We start from the raw sequence: 23,341 nt of genomic DNA, 5'->3' as shown, positions 1-23,341 counted from the left end.
TTGATTCTGGGTTTTGTTTACTAAAAATGAAGAAGCTGGAAGGGAGCAATTCAGCAAACAAGCATATTTCCAGCTGTAGATGGGGTTTAGAGGCCATTCAGAGTCTTATGTGAGCCATAATAAACAATACAGCACATTATACTACTATACTGCTATCCAGAACGCTGAGTTTTAACTGGGAAGGGATCTTATTGCGATTATTATTATTATATTACTATATTGCAAATAGGTACTGTGGAGACACAGCATCAATGATTATAGAGTCTGATTCCACAGTCAGCTATTCAAACAAAATCCCAGCTTGCAAACACTGTGCAGATGTTCAACACTACATTCATTAAAAATACACAGTCAGATTCAATCTGAAACAAAGTGCAAGTCTGCAGAACTCTTTCAAAGTTGTTGAGGATTCCTTTTTGTGCTTTGATTCCAGTATAACCACATTCTAGAATGAATTATGTTTCCACTGTGTATTTCCGACAAACAATGTAGCACTATGATAACGCATAATAAGTTGAACTAAGAAAATTATTTGCAAATAACAAAAAATTATTTTTTAAAATCAAATTGATATTAAAACTGCTCAAATTATTTTTCCACTACTTCCAATTACAGATGTAGCTTGGTGATGTAAATATTACCACTATAACCCTCACCAGTGATTCCTTTCACCATCCAGGTTTTAAGCAGCCTGTGTGCCAAGGTCCAGCTCTGATCTGGTCTACCTCTGTAACTAATAAAGAACAGCTACAAGAAAGTCTGCATGCAGATAAAAACATGAAACTTACAAAGGTAAGATTACCCAGACAATATTATTAGTAGCTGAGGTACTCGTGAAGAAAAAACAAACACATGATGGCATAAAACCATAAGAGGAAAAATAAGAAGTGAGGACAGCTGGCCCCACTGGGAATCAATACAGTGCCAGAGATGTTAGAAGATGGCAGCTCAGCCGCACTGAGGGTCTGCTGAAAGGAGCAATGCAGGACAACTCTCCCTTCCCTTGCTGCTGCCTGCCTGGCCCACAAAGACTCGTTAGGTATCTGTAAGCAATGGTGAGTACACTAACACTGAGCTATTCTAATAGATCATTAGCTTGTAAGTATCTCCTTTGTGCTTTCTCAAATTAATAATTCTTCTGCATTTTTAAGATATCTCCTGTTTGCAGAATACCCAGTTAATAATGCCCAAAGAAACTAAAGAAAGGCTGTAATAGGTCTTATATTTACAACAACAAATTCTATTATTTGCAAAACCAAAAACTGAACAGACACTAAACACTGTCACATATTTTCTCAATACTTTACAGAATCAGGACCTCTATTTTCACTGCTATCAACTAATAAAAAAAGTCATTTATCTTTGTATGAATATGAGAATAAAATATGAAATACATATATTTCACTTAAAACCTTGTCTGGGGTTAGCCATACTGGGCAACTGCACATTGCCAAGTACTGATTTGATTTTCATTATGCTGCACTGACAGGAAAGTCATTTATCTTTTTTCAGCTCCCAGTCTGCTTTTATCTCTCTTTCCTATGTTTCTGTATTTTTCCTCTATCCTGCAGGGTTGCTTGAATGCTGATGAGCAGAAAATGGTACAAAACCACAGCCGGTCTCTTTCAGATGAAAAGTTCAGGTATGGAAGGTCCAACTTTTTTCCATTTTGGAGTTCTCAAAGAAGCTGCATATTTGGTATTGTCCAGATACACTGGGATTGGTTAAATACTTCACTAGCTGTCCTAGACTAGAAAGACTTTCAGACAAAGATATGATGTTTCTTTCATGGTTCAAATATGCCCTCTTTTAATAAAAGACAAGAGAGATCTTACTCGCTATGTAGTCTTGGATGTTGTAAACCACCCCACCTCCACCTCACATGTCCCCCCTCCCTCCCCAAAAAAGGGGGTGGGGGGGGGAAGAGATCAATACAAAAATTTTCCACACATCAAAAACATACTTGTTTTTTATCAATCTACTTGATATACTTGTAGATGATTTCTAAAATCATGAAAATAAAAAAATATATAAGAACAAGAATCTCCACAGTGTGATAGCATCTCACTAGGGATGCTTAGTTAGACAACTAACTTTTCAATTCACCAACCACACTTGCCATTCTCAATTTGTCATGACTGGATTCAATTTGCCATAGTGCCGCTTTCCACTGAAACAAAGGCAAAGTATGTCATGTCAGGCAATGCCTTCTTGAAATAAAGGAGATATTTCATTTCTTAGGAACTGTTAAAAAAACAAATGTAACAGAATTATAGCCACTACACTGCAATTTATGGTTAAAGAGATGAACATCTTTCAGGTCATAAAGGTTTCTGAGATGTCTGCATATGAGACAATGTTTGTATCACTACATCAACAGAAATCTGTTTAACAGAAGCAAGAGAGGCGAAAAATTAATTCCAGATATTCCAAAACAGATACATTGCATCTGGGCAGCTGAATCTGACTAAAACACACTCAAAGTACTACAGATTTCAGTCACAGCAATTGTCTTGCAACCACTAACATTATTACACTTGTAACAAAGCAGTGATGCAAACCAATGAATTCCAGTAGCAAACTTTATATTCTTTATTCACTTCTTCACAGCCACATAGTATTACACTGTCAAAATCTTTTTCAGCAAAACTTTTCAGTGAGGTTGTCTGAAAGCTTCCTGCCACTAAACAGAATTCACAACTGGCATTTTCTTGCTAGTCACAAACTCTTCTGCCACACCATCAGAGATAAGCAATAAGGAATGCATCCAGAATTGACTCAGATGTATAATCAGAAAAGTATGCAGTCCATACAAAATTACTTAGAATAGTCATAAGTGCAAAATACTACAGGTGGATCTGATGATACTGAGTGACTGGATGATAAAATGGTATATGAAATTCAACATTGGTAAGTGCAGAGACATGCAAATAGGGAAAAAATAGCCATAAGTGTACATACACAATAATGGAGTCTAAATTAGCTATAATTCAGGGAGGATTTCTTGGAGCAACTCCCTGAAAATGTCAGCTCAGTGCTCAGCAGATATTCAGTGGGCAAACAGACTGTTACAAATGATTAAGAAAAGAATAAAAAACAGAACATCGTTATGCCACAGTACAAACTTACATCTATAAACCTCAAGCACTGCAGGCAGTTGTGGCACCACCCCTCTCTCTTGCTCAGCATATCAAAACAGACACTGTAGAACTTAAAAGGCAGAAAGAAGGATGATGAGAATAAGAAGAGATGGGAAGTGAATCCCATACAAGGCCAGATTAAGTATTTCAGAGGTCTGAAAAAGGACGGCTAAACCATCTATAAAATCAGGACTAATAGATAAAAAGCAAATGCAGAACCAGTCATAGATTCTCACAATGGAAGAAGTGGGTAGCCAAGGGACATGTGGGAATAAATGCACTTAAGTAAATGACACATTTCATCTGGAGTACGGTGTCCAGTTCTGGGCTCCCCAGTACAAAAAAATAAAACAAAAAACAAAAAAAACCCACAGAGATCTCTTGGAAAGAGTTCAAGAGAGGGCCACAAAGATGGTGAAGGGCCTGGAGCATCTCCTCTTTGAAGAAAGGCTAAGTGAACTGGGTCTGTTTAGCCTTGAGAAAAGAAGGCTGAGGGGGGAACTGATCCAGGTCTACAAATATCTAAGGTGTGGGGGCAAAGTGGCGAGGCCAGACTCTTTTCAGCAGTGTGGAGACAAGATGAGGGGAAATGGGCAGAAACTGGAGCATAGGAAGTTCTGCAGAAATGTGCACAGGAACTTCTTTACGGTGAGGGTGATGGAGGACTGGAACAGGCTGCCCAGTGGGGTTGTGGAGTCTCCTTCTCTGGAGATATCCAAGACCCACCTGGATGCTGAGCTGTGCAACCTGGTGTAGGGAACCTGCTTTGGCAGGGGGGGTTGGATTCGATGATCTCTGGAGGTCCCTTCCAACCCCTACGAGTCTGTGATTCTGTGATACAAATCATGTTGCCATCAACTGCCACAGAGAGTAAAGTGCAACAGATTCCAAAACATGTAACATACAGTCATAGAAAGCAGTTCCTGCGTTGGCCCATGCAGAACAACACCAGGTCAAAGTCACCAATAGCTGAGATCTACTCAACTGGTTGTCACCTCCAAACTGGCTACCACACGCAGCATGACAAAATACAATCCTGTGCAGCTCTTTATAAAATAGGCATGTTTTTGAAAAGACTGAAAACAACCTGTGTGATCTAATAAATGACCTGAAGGGCAGCTCTGTCTGTGGACCCTTTCACAATACCTCTTTGTAGAGAAGAACACTAAGTTTCTTTATCCCCAGCTACCAAGACCAAGGCAACTATACTCCAGGAAATAATTGTAGTGAGCTCTTAACAAACAGGAAAGTGAGGTACAAGCAAAGAAAGTGAAAGAAACACCTCACTCCCCTGCAGGGTCTCACTTGTATTCAACACACACCAAGCATCTAGCATTAACTTCTTGACTTCAATAACAAGAGCAGCCTGAATATGAAAGCGTGGAATGTCAAGTCAGGTTCCCCAAATAACTGTATAAGTCATTTTTATGTTGCAGTTACTCACCAGTTACGGCAGCATATCACTAAAAAAGACATTCACGCATTTTCACCTCTTCATCCCAAGTTGGTCTGTGGGCTACCTACACACTGGGGGTTAAGTCAAAAGGTTATCAAGTTTTATGGCTAGTTCCCTTTGGATGATTGAACTGAACAACCTCACTGTTTACCTGCTGATCATTGGATCTAACACAAACTATACAATAGAAGTGTGCAGGGTAAGGTAAGGACAACAACTCATTGCATTACATGCAGCATGAAGCTGCAACCTAAGGTTCAACAACACTACTTGAACTTGTTCTACTTTGTGGAAAACACAGGAGTACTTGGACTTGAAGGTCAGAGAAGCTGAAGTAACCAGATACAACAAGGCAGCCACAGAAGCAAGTGAAAATCTGTGGTAAAGGGTTAGGTGGTAGAGGAGAGCCTGTCCAAGTTTAGCTGAAAAAGCTCAACAATTACAGAAAAACACTTCAACTGGTGTTTACCCTAACTGTTACAGTAATTCAGTTTTATGAAAACACCCCAGCATTAATAAATATTCTGTCAATTTGTGAAGAAGCATTTTTCAGAGCAGATCAATTTTCTAAAGAAATTAGTTTTGTTCCTTTCCGGACTTCCTCACATAGATATTTCAACGTACTGTTGACTTCAATTACAGATTAGACTGAATAATTAAACACAGTTAAATACGTCAAATGCTGCTGAAGCACACATGAATGTACAAAACAGTACTCAAGATATTTCTTCTCACCCATCAACCTCTGAATAACAGAACTATGAAACTATGCAACTATACCAGCTGCACTGTGATTCACTGATCCTTTTTATCCTCACAGTACTCCATGGTAGCATAATCATTTCCAGTCATGTGTGACTCATCAAAGTATTTTGTAGTAAAGACAAGTGTTAATAATATGCCCTATTGTAACCACACAAATTACAAATCTTCATTTCCATACCTAAATTGTGCTTTCTCTGAATTTTTTCTGCTGCTTAAGCAGCTCTTAGGTACAAGCTAGTTAGGTGTTTTGAAATCCTTTCATAGCAAGGAGTCTCAAGCCTTCTCAGCTTATTTCTTAGAATAGGCTTTCTTTATCCTTTTTTGCTTTTTCAAGTCTTGTCATGCTATCCACTGAAGTCCTGAAAAGGTTCATAACTCCAAGCTAACACCTCCTTTCCTCCTTATGCTTTACTGATTTCTAACACCAGAAGTCAACGCAACTTCACTTGACAAATAACTTATATAATACATCCTATATCAATCCAAAATAATTTCCTGTGGATCAGAGAATCCACAAGCCATATAACAGACAGAGATAAGGAAATGAATAAATGTTAAATGTTGGTGGGTTTGTTTTATTTTTTTCCTTTTAGTGGTTTTGGTGTGGTTTTTTTTGTTTGTTTTTGTGTGTGTGTGTGTGTGTGTGGTTTTATATATATATATACCTTATTTCTTTATTTGTTTTCATTCTGTTTGTTTGGTATTTTTAAACTAAGCACAAAAAGCAAATAGCATTCCATGTTTTGTGAGGGGTAAAACAGCTGATCCCAATAAAGTATACTACTACGACCACAGCCCCATGGGGAATACTAACTAAACTTCAGAGAATTTGAGAAAAGTCTTTGAAAGTAGATAACAAATGTATGCACTAACACAATTTTCACTCAGCCTGAGCATGGATCATAAGAAGACTGGGAAATGTGGGCAGTCAGCTACTATTACCTTTGCTGGTGCCCATTTCAAAATGGTATCCAGTATAAGTTCTGCAATCTGAAACATACCAGACGGTATTTTCAAGTCCTCTGTTATCTTGCTCTAGAACTGCATTCTTAACACATTTTGAACACATGGAGGTGCCAAAGAATAAAGATTAATGAAGAAAGGAAAATCAAGGCTGGGCATCACTCCATCATCAGAATTCAGTTAGTAAATCTGCATTAAGATGAGGAAAATTATTCCTTTATCTGGGGGAGGGAAAGAAAAGTCTGACAGCACCAGCAGCCAAAAATGTAACTATTTGTTTCATGAATGCATATACATTCATACATACAACTTTACATGAAGTAGTACATGTTATATTCCTACAAACACAGGCTTCTATCTGAATTATTCAGGTAAGACCAAAAAAGAAAACTATAAAATTCTCACCATGTATATATCAGTCTCCTTTTTTTCCCCAATGATATTTAAAGGAAACAATGAATTTACTGCAAAACAACATTATCAAATATTTAACATATAAGAACAATCTTCAGCAAAAAACTCAGCATGATCTACTGCTGTTCAGCTATGAACTGTGATCTAATTAGCCAGAGGAATGGAGAACTATAAGAAACAAGAAGCATGCAAATGATTCAGTAAGCATGCTTTTTTGATATCATTCCATAGAAATCTGCTTCCTTTCTTCCTTTTCCACTTTTAATTCCCTCCTTTTATCTTTACTAACCAAGGTGTTGCTTACTGTCCTAGGGAGACCAGTTGGAATTGAGGTTGCAAGCTGCTGTGACTTGTGAGTAGTTTAGTAGTCACTGCTCTTGGGAAAGAGGGATGGGAGGGGAGAAAGTGCTGGTACTCCCAGAGGTGCCCCATGAATACTAATAACTACCTTTTGCTTCTTAGGCCCTCCCTAACTGCAGCCATTTCAAATAATGCATTAGCCTTCACGTCCTGTCCTAAACAACCATACAGCTCTGCTGCATGCTGTTAAACAAAACGTGTTGCTAAATATTTTTCAGGATAATCCACTGTGGGATAACTTTTTTAATACACATTAGATCATTTACCCTTCAAAGAGAAACATAATCTGCTTTCAAATTATGCTGTTCCAAGTAAGAAGATAACTGACTCAGTTCTCATCTCTCACTGCTCTTTCTATGTCTCAACAGTGCAGAGCAGCCAGAAAGGAGCAATTGAGGATTTCCTGAGGGCATCATTTGGTGGAACCAAGCCAACGCAGCTGGTTCTCTGCCACCTGCCCTCATCCCACTGCTCTAGAAGGGTGTCAGGGGAAGGGGCTGTGTGCTGTACTCCAGCAATTCAGCAGCCACCAAGAGATGTAATAGATTCAAGAATAAAAACAACCATCTACAAAGCAGGCAGGAGTCACCACAGCTATTCCCACAATGGCAGAGCTTAGCCCACACAAATGACTCCCTTAGAAAGTAGCAGGTGAGAAAAAAAAGAACACAAACTACTGTAGCCCGTCCACTCCAACTCTGCTCTCTCTCTGAAGCTTTGCCACTGTGGCATCTGCTAAAAATCTTCTACCTGAAGCATTAAAGCACCCAACTGAAAGAATCAAAGAATTCTGTTAATGTTATGGGTACCTTTATGTAAAATTAAATATGCTGACTGGATCCTCTACGGGCATAACATCACAAACCAGAGAAATTTTCCCACACTCCAGGCAGAGGGGGGAAAAAAAAAAAAAAAAAGATGACCTTTGAGGAAGTTTCCTAGCAGACACAAAAAAAAAAAAAAGTCAGGTAAAAGACAAACCTCGAAAGTAAATGTTGCAGATACTTGACTGTCAGAAAATTAGGGGTTAGACTGGTGAGAGTTATCAATCTCTGAAATGAGTGGTTATTTTCCCACCACTGGCTATAAAAAGTGGAAATAAATAGGCTAAATTCCTGGTTTCTATATGAAAAAAATACATTTAAAACTTAGCTAAACCCTGAAGGAGAGTCTGGTCTATAAATAAATTAAAGTACACATCACTCTCCTCCTTCACAGATGCTGTATCTGTCACTCAACTAGATGTCAACTAAGACACCTGCCTCAGGAATCCATTTTCACTCCAGAGAGCAGCTACTATGGTGGGTATACAGGATAAAACTGGCTTGACTGACAGATGTTCAGGCTGCAGCTGGAATCCATGCACCTTTATGCTGTCCTGCAGTGAGATCCTACTGATTATTTGGACCTTCATGTTTGCTTCTCTAGGAAAAGCATGACTCTTAGAGCAATGTACTAACAGAGTCTTACTGCTTCAGTGGATGTCAGAAGAAGAATTCATGCTGATGACAAGGACAGAGGCCTTAATTAATAAGTTAATGAAGTCAGATATGACAGCAGAATATAAGAGGCATAAGAAAACATGAAAAAACTCATACAGAGCAATGCACAGCTAGAGTGCTCAGGCTTCACACAGTACATGCTAGCAAGCATATGCTTATTAGGACATGAAAGGAAAATGGTCTTTCCTCCTCCACCTCCTTTCTTCCCCCGCTTATAATATGGGAAATGTAAGAAATTGCAGAGACTTTGAACTACTTTAAGCAAGTGGCAGGAGTGGAAAGTCCTCGACATTTCTTTCCATTAGCCAGAACAGACCCTAGATAAAGCAATGCTCTTGAAGGTACTGAATTGCAATCAAGCTCCTGGACTGATGGCTGCCACAAGAGCAATCACGTTAGCTACCTCTCCCTCCTCTCCTTGTTACCGCGAAACTACAAATTAGTCATGAATTAAGAAACTAATCTGTGCTCTTCAATTAAGTCTTCATGCTGTACATACAAAGTACATCACTACCACAAGATACTTGATCTTCTTAGCAATAAATAAATAAATAAAATTTCCAAACTCAAGCTTTGCAACTCCGTAATACTATTTGTAGAGTGCATCTGTTTGTTAATGAAATAAATATCACATTTAAATATTGCATGTACTACAAGTGCTGACCAAGAGTATTTTTTTAAAGCAGTAAGCACAATACATATATAGTATTTTCCTAGGGCATTCGACTTGCAAATTCACCAGAAATCAATAACAATGGACTGCAAGTTTGCAATTTATGTTTTTAACAGATTGCCTGGCATATTCAGTTTAGCATGGATGCTGATTGCATAGGTTTTTGTTTGTTTGTGGCATATTTTGTAGCTAGAGTATTTAAAAATTAATAAACAAAAAGTCATTTTCAATATACAAGAAACAGAATAGGCAAACAAATATTGATGTGATGAACCTGGAAAGGCTACTGTTTCTGTGGATTACTAATGTACTAGAGCTTCCCACCTAACTAAAACAATTCACAATAATAAGTACAGAACTGAGAAGAAAAGCATGTGTAGAACCTAATCCTTACTGATGTTACTACAGAGAAAATTTCACACAAGCAAAAGAAAGCACAATGTATCTGTTCACATTAGTTTATTTTTCTAGCTCAATACTCCTACCTCTAAACACTCTCTTTGTGGCATGCTTTACTTTTTCCTTTTTCTTTCCATTTTCTTTTTGTTTTTAACTGTTGATGAAAGCTATTTGAGGGGAGCAAGGGTAGGACATCAGTTGTGACAAAAAAAATAAAGAATGAGCATCATCATATCACTATCATAGCAGCATTTTAGGACATACAAAGATTAAACACTGAAAGTCAGCATCAAGCTTTAGAAATACACCCGGTGCTTTCTGCATTAGCTGCTATCTGTTTATCAGATACATGTGTGGCCTCCCAGTGGTGAGCGGTGGGCTAACAAAAGTTACTTTTTACATATACGTAGGTTCAGAAAGTAAGGCTCAACTCTGAAGCCAGGCAAAACTCAGGCTGAAGAGGAAGAAAACTAAATTTTAATTGAGGACTAATTCTATTTTTGATAGCTAAATCACTCTGCTGTAACCAATTTGCTCATTCACAAAGAACTACCTGGTGTGTAATTACATCAATACTGATTAATAAATAATAACTGATGGAGAGACTATTTGCTGGCAGTTAATAACCAGCAGCAGAAGAGAGGGCCTAAGGCAGAGCCTCAGGCCTTTAACCCAGGCAGTCATTAACTGACAGAAAATGCCTGTTCTTGAGGTCATTATTGCTATTACATACAGACATTAATACATTTTTCAAATGCAGAATAATATGCTAAAATCTACAGGCTAGGATGTACAATAATCATGAATTTATTTTAGAGAGAACTGATGGTTTTTTGGTTGTTTTTTTAGCATCTAACAAATGACAGAATCCACTGGGGAGAAAGTTATTCTGAATAGTTGTTCAACCTGATTTTATTATTTTTTTTCCAACTATTAATGAAAGTCAGCTCTTCAGTCTCGTCAGACTGATCACCCAGACTGCAGGCAAACTGCACTGCAGATAAGGGAATGCTCAGCCTAGCTCTTCAGCATCTCATGAATGGTCATAAGCGTGACTGTGCTTCCAGCCCTCCTGACATAAGCACAAGTACAGAGCCACATTCACATGGAGCTGAACCTAAACTAACAACTCCTGTGTGATGCTGGCTGGCTGTGACCTATATCTGCTCATGCAGCTCCATTCACTAGCCCTTCCCAGGTAAAAAGGACTTTTTATATCTGCAGAACCAAGTGACTATCAGTGCACTGAGCCCATTTTAAGATCTCTCTCTGTATTTGTGTGATGCTAAGCGAAATCAAGCGAGTCCCCCAAATACAAGCCTTACAGAATTCAGTCCAGGAGCATTGATTCAGGCTCTCTGCAAGCTAATTAGCACTATGAAAGCAGTAATTATTTTATTTTCCTTTAGCCAGATTTTTCACAGCTCCTTCTCACTGGTCAGGATAAGGCTAAGCTGTACAAAAGCACAGAATTAAGATCTTTAGTAACCAGAAGCTTATGTTCTCTGATTGTGTCTCAGAAAAAGTAATAACAAAATAACAGCAGTGCAATAACGGTTGCCCTTATTGTGGTATAACTCTTCATAAGATCTTTCTTAGCCTCAAGGTCTTTCTCTATATCATGACAAATTACTCAGCCCTGATGACTATGCAGTAATGTTTAATAAAACCAAAACCAAGACCCACCCAGCTCTAGAGCTCTCCTTAGGATCTAATGTGTACGGATTCAGATACCCAGTGATACCCACACAGCTGACCAAGCTCGGGGTTGCCCAGTATGCTGCCAGTCCTGCAGTTCACTCTGCCACCCTTTTGGAACAGGAATATGAGTAGCCAAAGAGAAACCACACCAAATTCTTACAGCACTGTACTCCACCAACATTATTTCTCCTGTTCATCACCAAGTTGTCAGCTAGCTGCTTTCTACTACTACTCCTCATTCCCACAAGCTCCAGCCCTGCCTGCAACGTTCTTCTAAACTGTCCATCCAGAACTTCTCCCAAAGCCACTCTTTTCCACACACTTTCCTCTTCTAGCAGATATTTGCCCTGACAAGAGTCATATACTTTAAAGCAGCAAGTTGTTTCTTCATTTCTGTAGTTATCTCCACATCCCATCCACACCGAGAGAGTGATAGAAGATGAATCTCCCTGAAACATCACTTCCCAGCAACGCATTCATCTCCACCAATAGACTCTGTCCCTGAGCATTCACTCCTTCTACTAACTGAAAGAATAAGCAGCAAAAAAAGCAAGGAAGAAAAATAACCTGAGACAGAAGTGAAGGAGATAGTAAGTTTCCATGTCCACCTGACAAAGGAACAATGAGAAACAGAGGGTTTGAAGAATAGAAGCACTGCTAAACATGAAGTAGAGTAAATACCAATCGAGATGGGGGAAAAATGAGGCTAAGGCCTGATGAATGGGAAAGACAAATAGAGACAAGAAAGAAGGAAAAAGACACAGAGGTGGTGTGATAGATATTACAACACAGCCAGCAATATTTTGCTGTTAAGAATTACTCACAAAGAACATACGTATGAGATATGATAAGGAAACACAATATATGAGTAAAAGCCAGCAAGCATGTGAAGGTTTGTGAATTCTTTGGGATTATTTTACTCTGCAAAAATGACAGTACACAGATTCAATGAGTTTCACTGACTACAGCTGGCACAGCTGCAGTGCAGCACAAGCCATACAGAGATCAACTAAACCTGCTCGTAAGGATGTCCCTGCTCCCTCAACATAATGTTACTTCAGAGAGCACCCTGGTATAACTGCTCTGCTCCCTAGTTCACAGCGGCACAGGTATCTGCACCATAGTCTCTTCTACAGGAATCAAGCTGTGCTCAAACACAAAGGCAGCATCAATGATTTGAATCTTTTTCTTTAATCCCAGATGAATTTGAGAAACAAATTATACTCTTGTAATGCACATAAGAAGGCAATTCTGCTTTTAAATTACCTGCTCTGGAAGGGATTCTGATCAGACCCACACAAACTAAAGAGTTATGCCAATGATTCACAGCCACTGAACTGTGCTCCTACAAAACCACTACTTGTCTTAATTCTTCTCTCAAAACAATTGTAGTGTATGAAATTTACAACTACTCCATGTCTGCAAGAATAAAATAGGTTATATCAATATTATTATTTGATTGGCTAGCTCAGTTTTCCAAGTCAGTTTCTACTTTTAACTTGGTATGTATTTGAATCTCATGCATGGATTAAAATTAATTTTGAGGTCAATGCCATTCTTTGAGAAAAATGGAATAGCTAGAAGTTAATCATTCTTTAAGAACAATCCTGCTTTTAAACTCACTGTTTTGTTTACTCCTTAGAAATTTCATCTGCCCTTGACCACAGGAATCTACTATGAGTGGTCACCCAGCACAGAGAAGAGATTTTAAGTATTAGAGTTCTTTCAAAATCTAAAAGGTTACTTTCCCTGAGCCTCTCTAAACATTCTGAGAACCAAAATCAAGTTTGTGAAAGTACAAAAACAAAAGCAAAAGTATACACAAGCTGAACTCTTTCAGAGATCTATGAAAAAATATACATCCCATTAATTGAAGAAGGCCCCTTAATCATAGAATGCTTTACATTGGAGGGTACCTCTCATCTAGTTCTAAGCCCCCAGTCACAGGCAGGATTGCCAACTGCTAGATCAGGCCGTCCAGGATCCCATTCAACCTGGCCTTGAACACCTCCAGGGATGGGGACATCCACAAACTCTCGAAGCAACCTGTTCTAGCACCTTGCTACCTTCTGAATAAAAAAAAATTATTCCTAACATCTAACCTAAACCTCCCCTCTTCTAGCCTAAAAGAAGACCATGCCTTCTATCCTACCAGACCATGTAAAAAGTTTCCCCCTCTCCTGCTTGTGAGCTCCTTACAGTTACCAGAAGGCTGCAATGAGATCTCCCCAGAGCCTTCTCTTCTCCAACCTACGTAAGTCTAACTCCCTCAACCTCTCCTCATAGAAGAGGTACTTCAGTCACTTGATTATCTCTGTGCCCTTCTCTGGATCTGCCCCAAGAGCTCCACAATCCTATAGCTATGACTATCCAATCAATACCCATCAAAATTTTTCATCACAGAGGTTAGATTAATTTTCTTGAACATTCATTTATTTCCAGAAGTTAACTTTGTTTTATCATACTTTTATGTTCACTTGCCAAGAATATAGGAACAAGTAAATTTTAGTGACTAAACAGCTTTAGAGGAAACCAAGAAGTTTAGACCTGCCTGTGCCAGGAGGTCAAATTTCAAAAGTTTACCTAGATAATAGTCACAGATTCCTGGAGTTACAGTATAAAAGCCATAAAATGATGGCATACCTCAGCAATTCATATGAACAAAGCCAGCTCTAAGCTGTTTACCATACATTAAGACGTAAGATATTCTTTCAACAAATCTGAACAATCTTACAGGATATAAGATTATCTCAATCTATGCAGGCTTTTAGTCTTCAAGTATTTGGCAAAAATTACCTACTAATATGCAGCAACTGCTGACAAAGTTCTGTATGGTGATACACTCGAGGCTGTGGAGTAAATATCTTTACGTCCTACTCATGCTAAGCAAGAGACTCAAACATAACTGAGATCACTGTAGCCAAGAATTCATATGAAATAAATACTTGGATATTCTCTTTGAGAACAGCAGCAAGCAATAGTTACTGTCTATATTACACTAGTATGCCACTGTCTTCATGATATCAAACATACTCAAGCATCATAAGTTTATGAGTGATGAGGTGTGAACACTATAAGAAAATGAAGAGGAAATTGATGGTCCCGAATATCATTCTCCATGTTACATATATTTGTTTACATTGATGCTGAAAGTTGAACAGCTTACAACTGCTTTTTTTTTTAGATGTTTGGAGGACATGTCAGAGATAACACAGTAGTATTATGAATGCTGAACTTGCAAATAATACATCGTATTAAAGAACAAGGAATGTGAGACTTACTACAATATATATCAAAAACTTCCATCTTAGAGGAGTTACAGGAAAAACACAAGTAACTGTTGTTTTCTGAAGCAGAAAAATATGACACTGTTCTGAGCTTAAGACCAAATACTTCACCTAGAAGGATTACAATGAAGAAACACTGCAATGAAGATCATCAACTCCAACCTGGATAGAAGCCTCTTTCAGTACTGATTGATAAGGAGAAAGAAATGGCCTGAAATCTCAGCCTGTTCTACTTAGGTCAGTCTTGCAACTATTACAGCAGCCTGAGGCAACCAATTACTCATCCCAGGAGCAATGCTTCTTCTACAGACAATCAATCTGAAGGTAGAAGCACTAAGAACTAGGCATCAGCTCCACCATTCTCCCGTCTTACTTTTTTGCATGGGCACTTACACAATCCTTGTCTAAATTATCTCAACTCGCTGAACTAACAGAGAAACATCCTTGCAAAAAAAAAGAGAGAAAAAGAGAAAGAGGTTTCATTTTTCAAGCTAGTAAGTGAAATCAACTCAACGAATGGTTCAGTTAGCCCCATAGCACAGAGTTGTTGCACAGGGAGGAACAGCTAGTCCCAGCCAGAAGAAGCAGGACTATAAGCCTTTCTCTTTCAGTAAACAAGACTGATAACTAATTACCTCATGACTTCAGTACAACCCAAGTGAGGGCCACCAACAAAGAGGGCTGGGTCTACACTCTTCCATCTTCAGCACAGCCTTGAATCCTTACTAGGTTTCAGGCAGTCACATAAAAAGATGGATCAAAGAACTGATCTACCCGCAAACACATTCACACATTTCCATTTATCTTTCCAGGTCAGTCCTCGGAATTACACAAGAAAGCAAAATGGCTGGCTGAGAAAAGGTGGGATCAGCACCCTCTGCAGCAGCTCAATGCTCAGACTTGCTAAAAGTGATTATGGAGACGTCCCATGCCTTGATCAACAACAGAAAGTAGACAGGCGGTTCTTCCTTATGCCACAAAACTACAGCACAAGTAATGGAGCATTTGTAGAAGCATAAAGGTAAAAATGCACTTTGCTCAGGCACGCAGCAAGAACTCCAGCCTAGCCCTCAGCTTCCAAAAGTAGATCAATTTTGTTACTCACTGAAACTAAAAAGGAAGTGTTTCTCTGAACATACACCTGAAAAATCAAGATGACAGCACTGTGAAATATTCTACTACGCTGACAGCATTTCTCATGTATGTTTTGGCTTGTTATACAGTTCCGTGCTTGATATTTGTAAACAAAAACAAAACTGACATAAATAAAGGATTTCTCTTCCCCACCCCACCCCCGTCCTGCGCAGCATAACTGGTGGAATAACACTGAATTTGGAAGCAACAGCTCCAGAAAGTCAGTGCTTCCACCAACATGGAACTCCACTCCATGGAAGCTGACAGGACATAAAGTCCTGCTCCTGAACAAGTTCTAAGATGAAAGACTATGAAAGACTTAAGCAGCCTCTCAAGCTAGCACACAGTACACCAGAGGGAATGTCAGTACTAAAAGACTACAAACCCTTCCACTATTACTGCACCACACAGACTGGTACTGGGTAGGTTGTAGGACAAGCAAGAGAAAACATCGTAAGAAAATAAAAGTGAACTGAAAAGGATACCTGAAAGTTTAAAGTTTCATTGGGTAGCAAAACCTACTAAGATTAACAATCAGAAAAGTATTGGAGAGGGGAAAAAAAAAAAAAAAAAAAAAAAAAAAAAAAAAAAAAAAGATTTTCAAAGTAGCAAAATGTGTCTGGTACAACATAAGAAATACTTACAACTACTCCACTCTTGGTAACGGTTTCCCGGTATGTAAAATTGCACACTGCCCAAGCAAGGTAATACGTGGACATGAGAGGGGTTTGTGAAAAGTGATCTGTAACCCATCCATCTTCTTCAAAAACAGAAGTTTCAACTGGCATGTTGGACAAAGATATATAAGTTGCTTGATGCTTGATGCTGATTTTGAAAGTGGCCTTGTAGATGGGCTCATCAAAGCAAGGAAAGGCTTTTCTGGCATGAGTAGGAGAGAACTGCGTAACACCAAGAAACCTGGAAAAGAAGCAAACAAAAGCCAACACAGCAGTTACTGACTGTGACCAGCACTCCATTCATGGGCGCAGTAAATAAGACATTGCTCGACTCTTGTGGTTTAACAACAACAAATGTAACAGTACAAGCAGACAGCACTGAATGCTGCTTTATCATTGTGGCTTTTCTTTCTTGATGTGAATTTTTACTACCTGTACTGTAACACAATCAATATAAAGTAATGGCCAATAAATTTTGTACAAATTTGCTGTCATCACGCTGATGTTAAATAATCCCTTGCTTTCTATATGACTTCAGGAGCTCACAGAAGTTTTGTTCTATAAGTGAAAGAAAGTTGGCCAATATTGGTCATAAGCAAGCACAGTCTCAGTTAAAGCCAAGATTTAGTAGCCTTCAGGGAACTCGCTCTGCCCTGAGACACTGGCAGCATGCTCTGCCTTTCTTTGGACATTAGAACTTACACCCATGCAGTGTACTCAGGGGGGTCATTGCTTTCCACCACTGATTACTTCTTTGCAAGTGGCATAGGTCTGAGACACACTGTACTACAAAACAGCAGCATTGCTACTGCATATAATCCAAAAAAAGAAAAAAAGAAAACCATTTGGGGACCGTTGCAAAATCACAAATATAACCGAATAATTACACAAGCACGGAGTAGTTTACCTTTTTTCTACATGTGCTTTTCTTATGCCGTATATTTTATAGAGAACAAATACATATCAGTTCAAATGTAAAAATATTCAAGAATCTCTGAAGAAGACACTTATTAAGCCATTGTAGAAAATGGGAAAGCTTTAGTTCAATTCTATTATAATAGAATTATTATTAGTAACAGTGACCATTTTCTCGGTAACTAAGCAGATATTGAAGAGGAACCTTTGCAAGTAGAGACATTCTTCAAATGTACACCATTAGAAGAAAACCCCACATATGATGATCGCTCTGCAGAAAGGAGCTGCATTTAAAAGGCTGAACTGTAGAGTTCAATAGGAATGTTTTTCAAGGCACATAGGGCAAGAAAAGGACTACACCTAAACTACACAGCTAAGTATGAAGGCTTTTGGAGAAGTATTGAATCATGTCTCAATTTTCAAGATTCCATCAGTGGAAATCACCATGCAATTTTAGATAGCTGGTAAACATTTGCCACAATTTTAGAGGTTGAATAATCATCTATTACTCCTCTGGAGGAAGAGAGCAGGTGGATACATTTGATAAAATGAAAATGGTGGCACTCATTATTCATCAGTCCACAAGCATTATTCTACAGTACATAAAATGGTACCGCATCGTATTCTGTAATATCTGATGCTCTCAAACCCTGAGGGGGAAATACAAGTAGATAAGTAAACAGGAAATCTTTAAGGATAGTTGTTTGTTTGTTTGATTGTTTTCTAAAACTTCTTGGGTTTTAGAAATACTGTAGTATTATTTTATAAAATTCATTAAGAAAAGCTTCTTGAAATGTTGCATTTATCTCGCTGTAGAGTATCAATGCCCAACAGAACCAGATACACGTTTCTAGGTGAAATGATTACCTCTTTCATAAAGCTATTTAAAAAATACATACTTTTCCCCACTACTGAAGGTTTTACCATTAGGTTTGTTGGGTTTGTGAGTTGTTTTTGGTTTTTTTTGCCTAATAGGGCTTTTTGTTTTAGACAAACGATTACTGAAGGAATTCATCATACTGCATTTGTCTTGCCTCACTAAAAAATATGGGCTAGTTGCATCATAATTCTGAATGAGGTTGTTCAATATAAAAGTTGAGGTTGTTCAATATAAAAGGTAAAAAGTTGGTGCCAGGTATTCCAGTGTTAATCCAGGAAAATGCCAGTATTATTGGTGGATTTGTACTAGTGCAACAAAGCCAAATCGGTCTATTAAACGAGGCAAAGCAACTTAATTTATACGCAAAGTATTTCACATGGCCCTGATTCCACATTCCAGACACATGCTAAAGAGCTATGCACACTGACAGTAGCTTCAAGTGAGCTTGGAAACCTGTACCTGTCATTAGTAAAGCCAGAATGATGAATTTTCAGCTGCAATTAACTATTTTAACGAGCTCAGATATCCAAGTAAATGCATAAATAGGGAATACTGTACATACACTGACACCCTCTAAAAAGGACACATTTTTCCCACTTTTTGGCTGTCCTATCTGCTGTCTTGTTAGGCCATTGAAACAATCTCTTCACCAGTGACAAAAGCCAGTGAACTCTGCATCCTCTGTATTCACAGAGAGGAATAGATAACATCTACACTGACGTAACTAGGCAAACACCGGATGGTCGATATTCCACACTAAAAATACACCAGCCACCAATAACAGTGGTGTTTATAACACATGCATTACTATCAAATATTGATTTGCTTATTGTGTCATAAAGTAAAACAAGCAGAAAGTTTAAAACTTCTTCCCAAAGACTAACCTGCTTAAAATAAAATAGCATATGCTTCAAGGCCAGGCTGGATGTGGCTCTGAGTGGCTTGGTCTGGTGGCTGGCAATCCTGCATATAGCAGGGGGATTGAAAAGGACCACAAAGATCATCTAGTTTCAACCCAGGCCATTCTATGATTCTATGATTCTCATCTATTCCCCTAAGTGTTAGGAAGAACAACGAGCAAAACTTCCACCCCATACCAAAAACAAAGAGCAGGTTGAATAATTCATCCTCTAGATCCTTCTCTGGGCACTGACATTTTTATCTCCAATTCCCAAGCACATCACCACAAAAAGTTGTACTTCTGGGAATGACAGCCTTGCAGCCTGTCTGCTCAGCATACCCACAGCAGTAATTTGCAGGTACTTTAATTCCACCTCATCTGTTAAAGGAAGACGTGTGTTTCCTCAACAAGCTATCTATTTTGACATCTTAGTAGTGATAAGATGGAAGAATATGTCTGTTTGTTTTGTCTGAATAATATAAGATTCTCTTCTCTTCTTCATTTATGCCCAAGGTGGATGTTCATTTAAATTATGTGTGCATATTACTACTGTACTCTACAGGAGCTCTGTATTAAATGTTTGTTGATTCAGTAATCAGCCCATTCTAGCACATAATGAAGAATAAGTTTGTAGCTTATCAGCTGAATTTCAGCTTTCAATTAAAGTAGCACAGATAGCAGTATGAAAATAAGTACTTCATGCTACTGTGAACACTTTAGGCTAATTTATGACTTCCACCTATGAAGACCACAGCAAATGGACTAACTTTACAAAGAGAAGAATTATGAAGCGAAGGCATTGTTGCACTTGTAAAGCTTCACAGTTAACCCACCACTCACTTCTCACATACAACAAAAGTGAAAAATGATGTCTTAGACCCTTTTACGGCAACTACTCCTCCAGCGATGTCACCGTACCTTAATCGAAAATAAAGATGTCAGAAAGCTGAAATCCTGCTGGAACATCAAGGTCCCTGGGAGCAGGAGAGCAGCCTTGTTGTCTCTCATAGCAGAAATTGTCCATGTTTCAGGACTACAAATGAAATACATTAAAATTGGGCCACTAATCAAAATGCAAATTCCAAGAGGGCACTTCTAATGAAGAAGTTTTGTGGTTCAGAATGTGCAGTACTTGTTTGGTATCTGGGTGACCCTTTAACTTTTTGATAGTTCAAGGGGAAAAACAGTGCTGGTGTTGAACATCTGAAACTGTAACCCTGAACTGATTCGTTTTAAAAACAGCATTTTACTGAAAGAAACACATGAGCTGGTGCAAAGAAAAACCACTGCGGATTTCAACACAATGTTACCAAATACATGGTAAGGATCTTGCTAAATGTAACTACATTCAAGTGCATTAAAAGCAAAGCACCTTGAATCCCAGAAATAACATGCAAAGTTGTGGGAAGAACGTTTTACCGCTGCCTTCCATTCCTGTGCCTTAAACTCTCCTGATGACTCTGAAAACTAACAGGCTTATCTCTTCTTTCATTTCTTTTCCCTCTAAATCATAACTGGAACACTGGCATAGAAGCACAGAGCAGTAACTTTGAACAAACATCACAGCAGAAGCAGCTCAACTATTTCCACAGGAGGCTCAGACAGGCAGGAACAGTAACTGCTTAAAGAACTTCTTGCTGCTTTTGCAAAGCGAATTATCCCCCCTGCTGTCAGCAGCCTCGTCTTACCACGTGCCCATTTCTACACAGGTCTGTACAAACTCCTGATTACCCCACTCACTCACTCCCCTACAATAAAGGCATTTTATTTGCATCCTTTCCTACAGCCGCGCACCTCCAAACTCTCATTTTATTTCACTGCAATGACAACCGGCTCAGGCAATTTCAATCCCACTTGCAATTCCAGCATCACACTGGTGAGAACTGCCAATAACCACAACGCAGGTGCTGTCGATTTGAACCGGCGAAGTGTTTTTCTGCCTGACTTTTTTGGTCAATTCTCAGCCTTCCTCTTGGCCGCACCGACCCATAAAGGCTTACTTTGGGAGTGCAAGAGCCCCTTCGGCCCCAGCTACCACCACCAAGGCGCCTTCCCGCAGCCTGAGCCCCATTCCCACCCTGACCGCAGAAGCGAAGCAGGGCAGCGCGTTCATCCCCGCTTAACTCCGGCAGCTCCGCCTCTCACAACGCCGGCCCTCCGCACCTCCCCGCCGGTCCTAGCGCCGCCCCGAGCCGCCCGAAGTTGTGCACGGGCCGCCGCCGCCGAGGGACGCGGATTGAGGCGTGCCGCCTGCCGGGCCCCTCCCGCCGTACCTGCGCTCTCCGTGCAGGACGTAGGAGCTGCGGAAGAAGCCGAGCAGCTCGTTCTCGATGAGCGCGTTGTAGATAATCTTGAGGTTGTAACTCCGCTGCACCTCCAGGCTGCGGTTGAGGACGACGACCAGGACCTGGGTCTGGGGGTAGAGGAAGGACCGTGCCACCCTCACGGCGCCCGCCAGCTTGTCCTCGGCCACGCGTACCGCCTCGATGTGCATGCGGTGGGCGTGCAGCACGATGTAGCGGCTGGCGTTGCGCACCTCCAGCTGCACGTTCACCTCCCCGCAGAAGGTGAAGTTCTCCATGAAGACGCTCAGCATCAGGTTGTAGTGCAGCGGCCGCAGGTGCCGCGGCAGCCTCGGCCGGGCCCAGGGCGGCAGCTGCCGCCGCCGCTGCCACTCCTCCTCCTCCTCTTCCTCCTCCTCCTGCTGCTGCTCCGTCGCCTCCTCCCCGCCCCGCGCCTCCTCTCGCGGTTCGGCCCGGCCGCGGGGCTGCCCGGCCGCGGGTCCCGGCAGGCTCCCGTTGTTGGCGGCCCGCGGGGGTCCGTCGGCGGCGGCGCCGCACTCCTCGAAACGGACGCTGAGCAGCACGGCCACCATGGTCACGGCCAGCAGCGCCAGGATGGAGACGGCGAAGCCCAGCACCAGGCGCTTGTGCACGGCGATGTGCCGCTCCGTCGTGCGGGGTCGCGGCCCCGCCGCCTCGGCCCAGGGGCCCGGCGGCAGTCCCCGGCTGCCGTTCCTCAGGGCTGCCTCCTCCTCGATCATCATGGGGGTGACGGGCGGCCGCTTCTCCCTCTTCTCCTCCAGGGCCATCACGGCAGCGCCGCCTCCTCCTCCCGCGGGGCCACCGCCCCCCGAGGGGGCCCCGAAGGCATGGGAGGCAGCGAGCCGGGGCGGCCCGGGCGATGCCGCTCACATCGCCCGCAGCTTTGGCCGGGGTGAACGGACGGGCTCGGGGGGGCGGCTGTGGGCTCTCCGCGCCGTCCGGCCGCTCCGGCAACTTGTGCGGCTGCTGCGGGGCACTTCAGTACATGCCGGGCAGCCCCCCCTAGCGCCGCCGCCCGCACGGAGCTCTCCTTCCCGAGCAGCCCGAGCCGCCGGGGCCGGGGTCGGGCCCCGGCAGCGCCCGAGCCATGCGCGCCCCGCGCCGCCGCGCAGGGAGGGCGGAGGGGTGGAAAGGAGATCGGGAGGGCCGCCCCCGCGGGGCTCGGGCGGCACCGGACAGCGCCGCCGGGCCCGTCCTCCGCCTCCTCTTCCTCCCTCTGGCCCTGGAGAGTCGCTCCTCGCCGCTCCGCTCTTATTTTGTCTTTCCTGTCTCCTGCAGGTACAGAGCGCTCTCCCGGCTGGCTCGGGCAGAGGCAGCTATATATAGGCACCGGGGAGAGGCGAGGGAAGGGAAGGGATGGGAAGGGGGAGAGGCGGGCAAGCCCCGCCGCCCCTCGGCTCAGCGGCTGCTCCGGCTGCCAGCGGTGACGGCGGCGCCCCGGGGGAGCGGGCGGGGGCGGGAGGAGGGGGCGGTGCGGGGACGGGGGAGGTGTCCCACCGGGTGACACGGCGGCTCCGGGGGAGCTGCGGGCGGGGGGAGCCCCGGCCGAGGCGGGAGGCGGACGAGGCGCTGGGCGGCCGCAGCCCCCCCTTTCCCGAGCCATGGGGTTCCCCGGGATCGTGTGCCTGAGTGCGTGCTCGCCCCGTAAATATTGAACGCGGCTCTGGGTCGTATTTATATAGACTTAATAAAAAGCCGCCGACTGCACGTTTGGACGACAATAGCGCTGTCATCCGAACGCGGGGATGGAGCCGAGAAAAAAGGATAAATACTCCTACTTAAAACGATGGGATTAATATACCGAAAAGACTCAACCCTTAAACACTGGCTGGCGCTTCCCGGGAGCCTCA

General features: G+C 41.8%; 1 protein-coding gene across 1 annotated transcript in view; it reads right to left on the bottom strand.

Moving 5' to 3' along the window:
• The window catches only part of TRHDE (thyrotropin releasing hormone degrading enzyme), a 208,118-nt gene extending 185,760 nt beyond the window's left edge, over positions 1-22,358 (bottom strand). Inside the window, exons 1-2 of the mRNA XM_015855777.2 lie at positions 21,441-22,358; positions 16,439-16,712 (exon numbers count right to left, since the gene is read on the bottom strand). Of these exons, the coding sequence (XP_015711263.1) occupies positions 16,439-16,712; positions 21,441-22,258 (1,092 nt within the window). The 5' untranslated portion in view covers positions 22,259-22,358. The remainder of the gene's footprint in view (positions 1-16,438; positions 16,713-21,440) is intronic.
• Between the last annotated feature and the right edge of the window lie 983 nt (positions 22,359-23,341).

The sequence above is a fragment of the Coturnix japonica genome, chromosome 1, assembly GCF_001577835.2.
Source record: "Coturnix japonica isolate 7356 chromosome 1, Coturnix japonica 2.1, whole genome shotgun sequence".
In the NCBI taxonomy this organism is placed as follows: Eukaryota; Metazoa; Chordata; class Aves; order Galliformes; family Phasianidae; genus Coturnix; species Coturnix japonica.
Note: the sequence above shows the minus strand (reverse complement) of the source record. Positions and strands in the feature narration are given on the sequence as shown.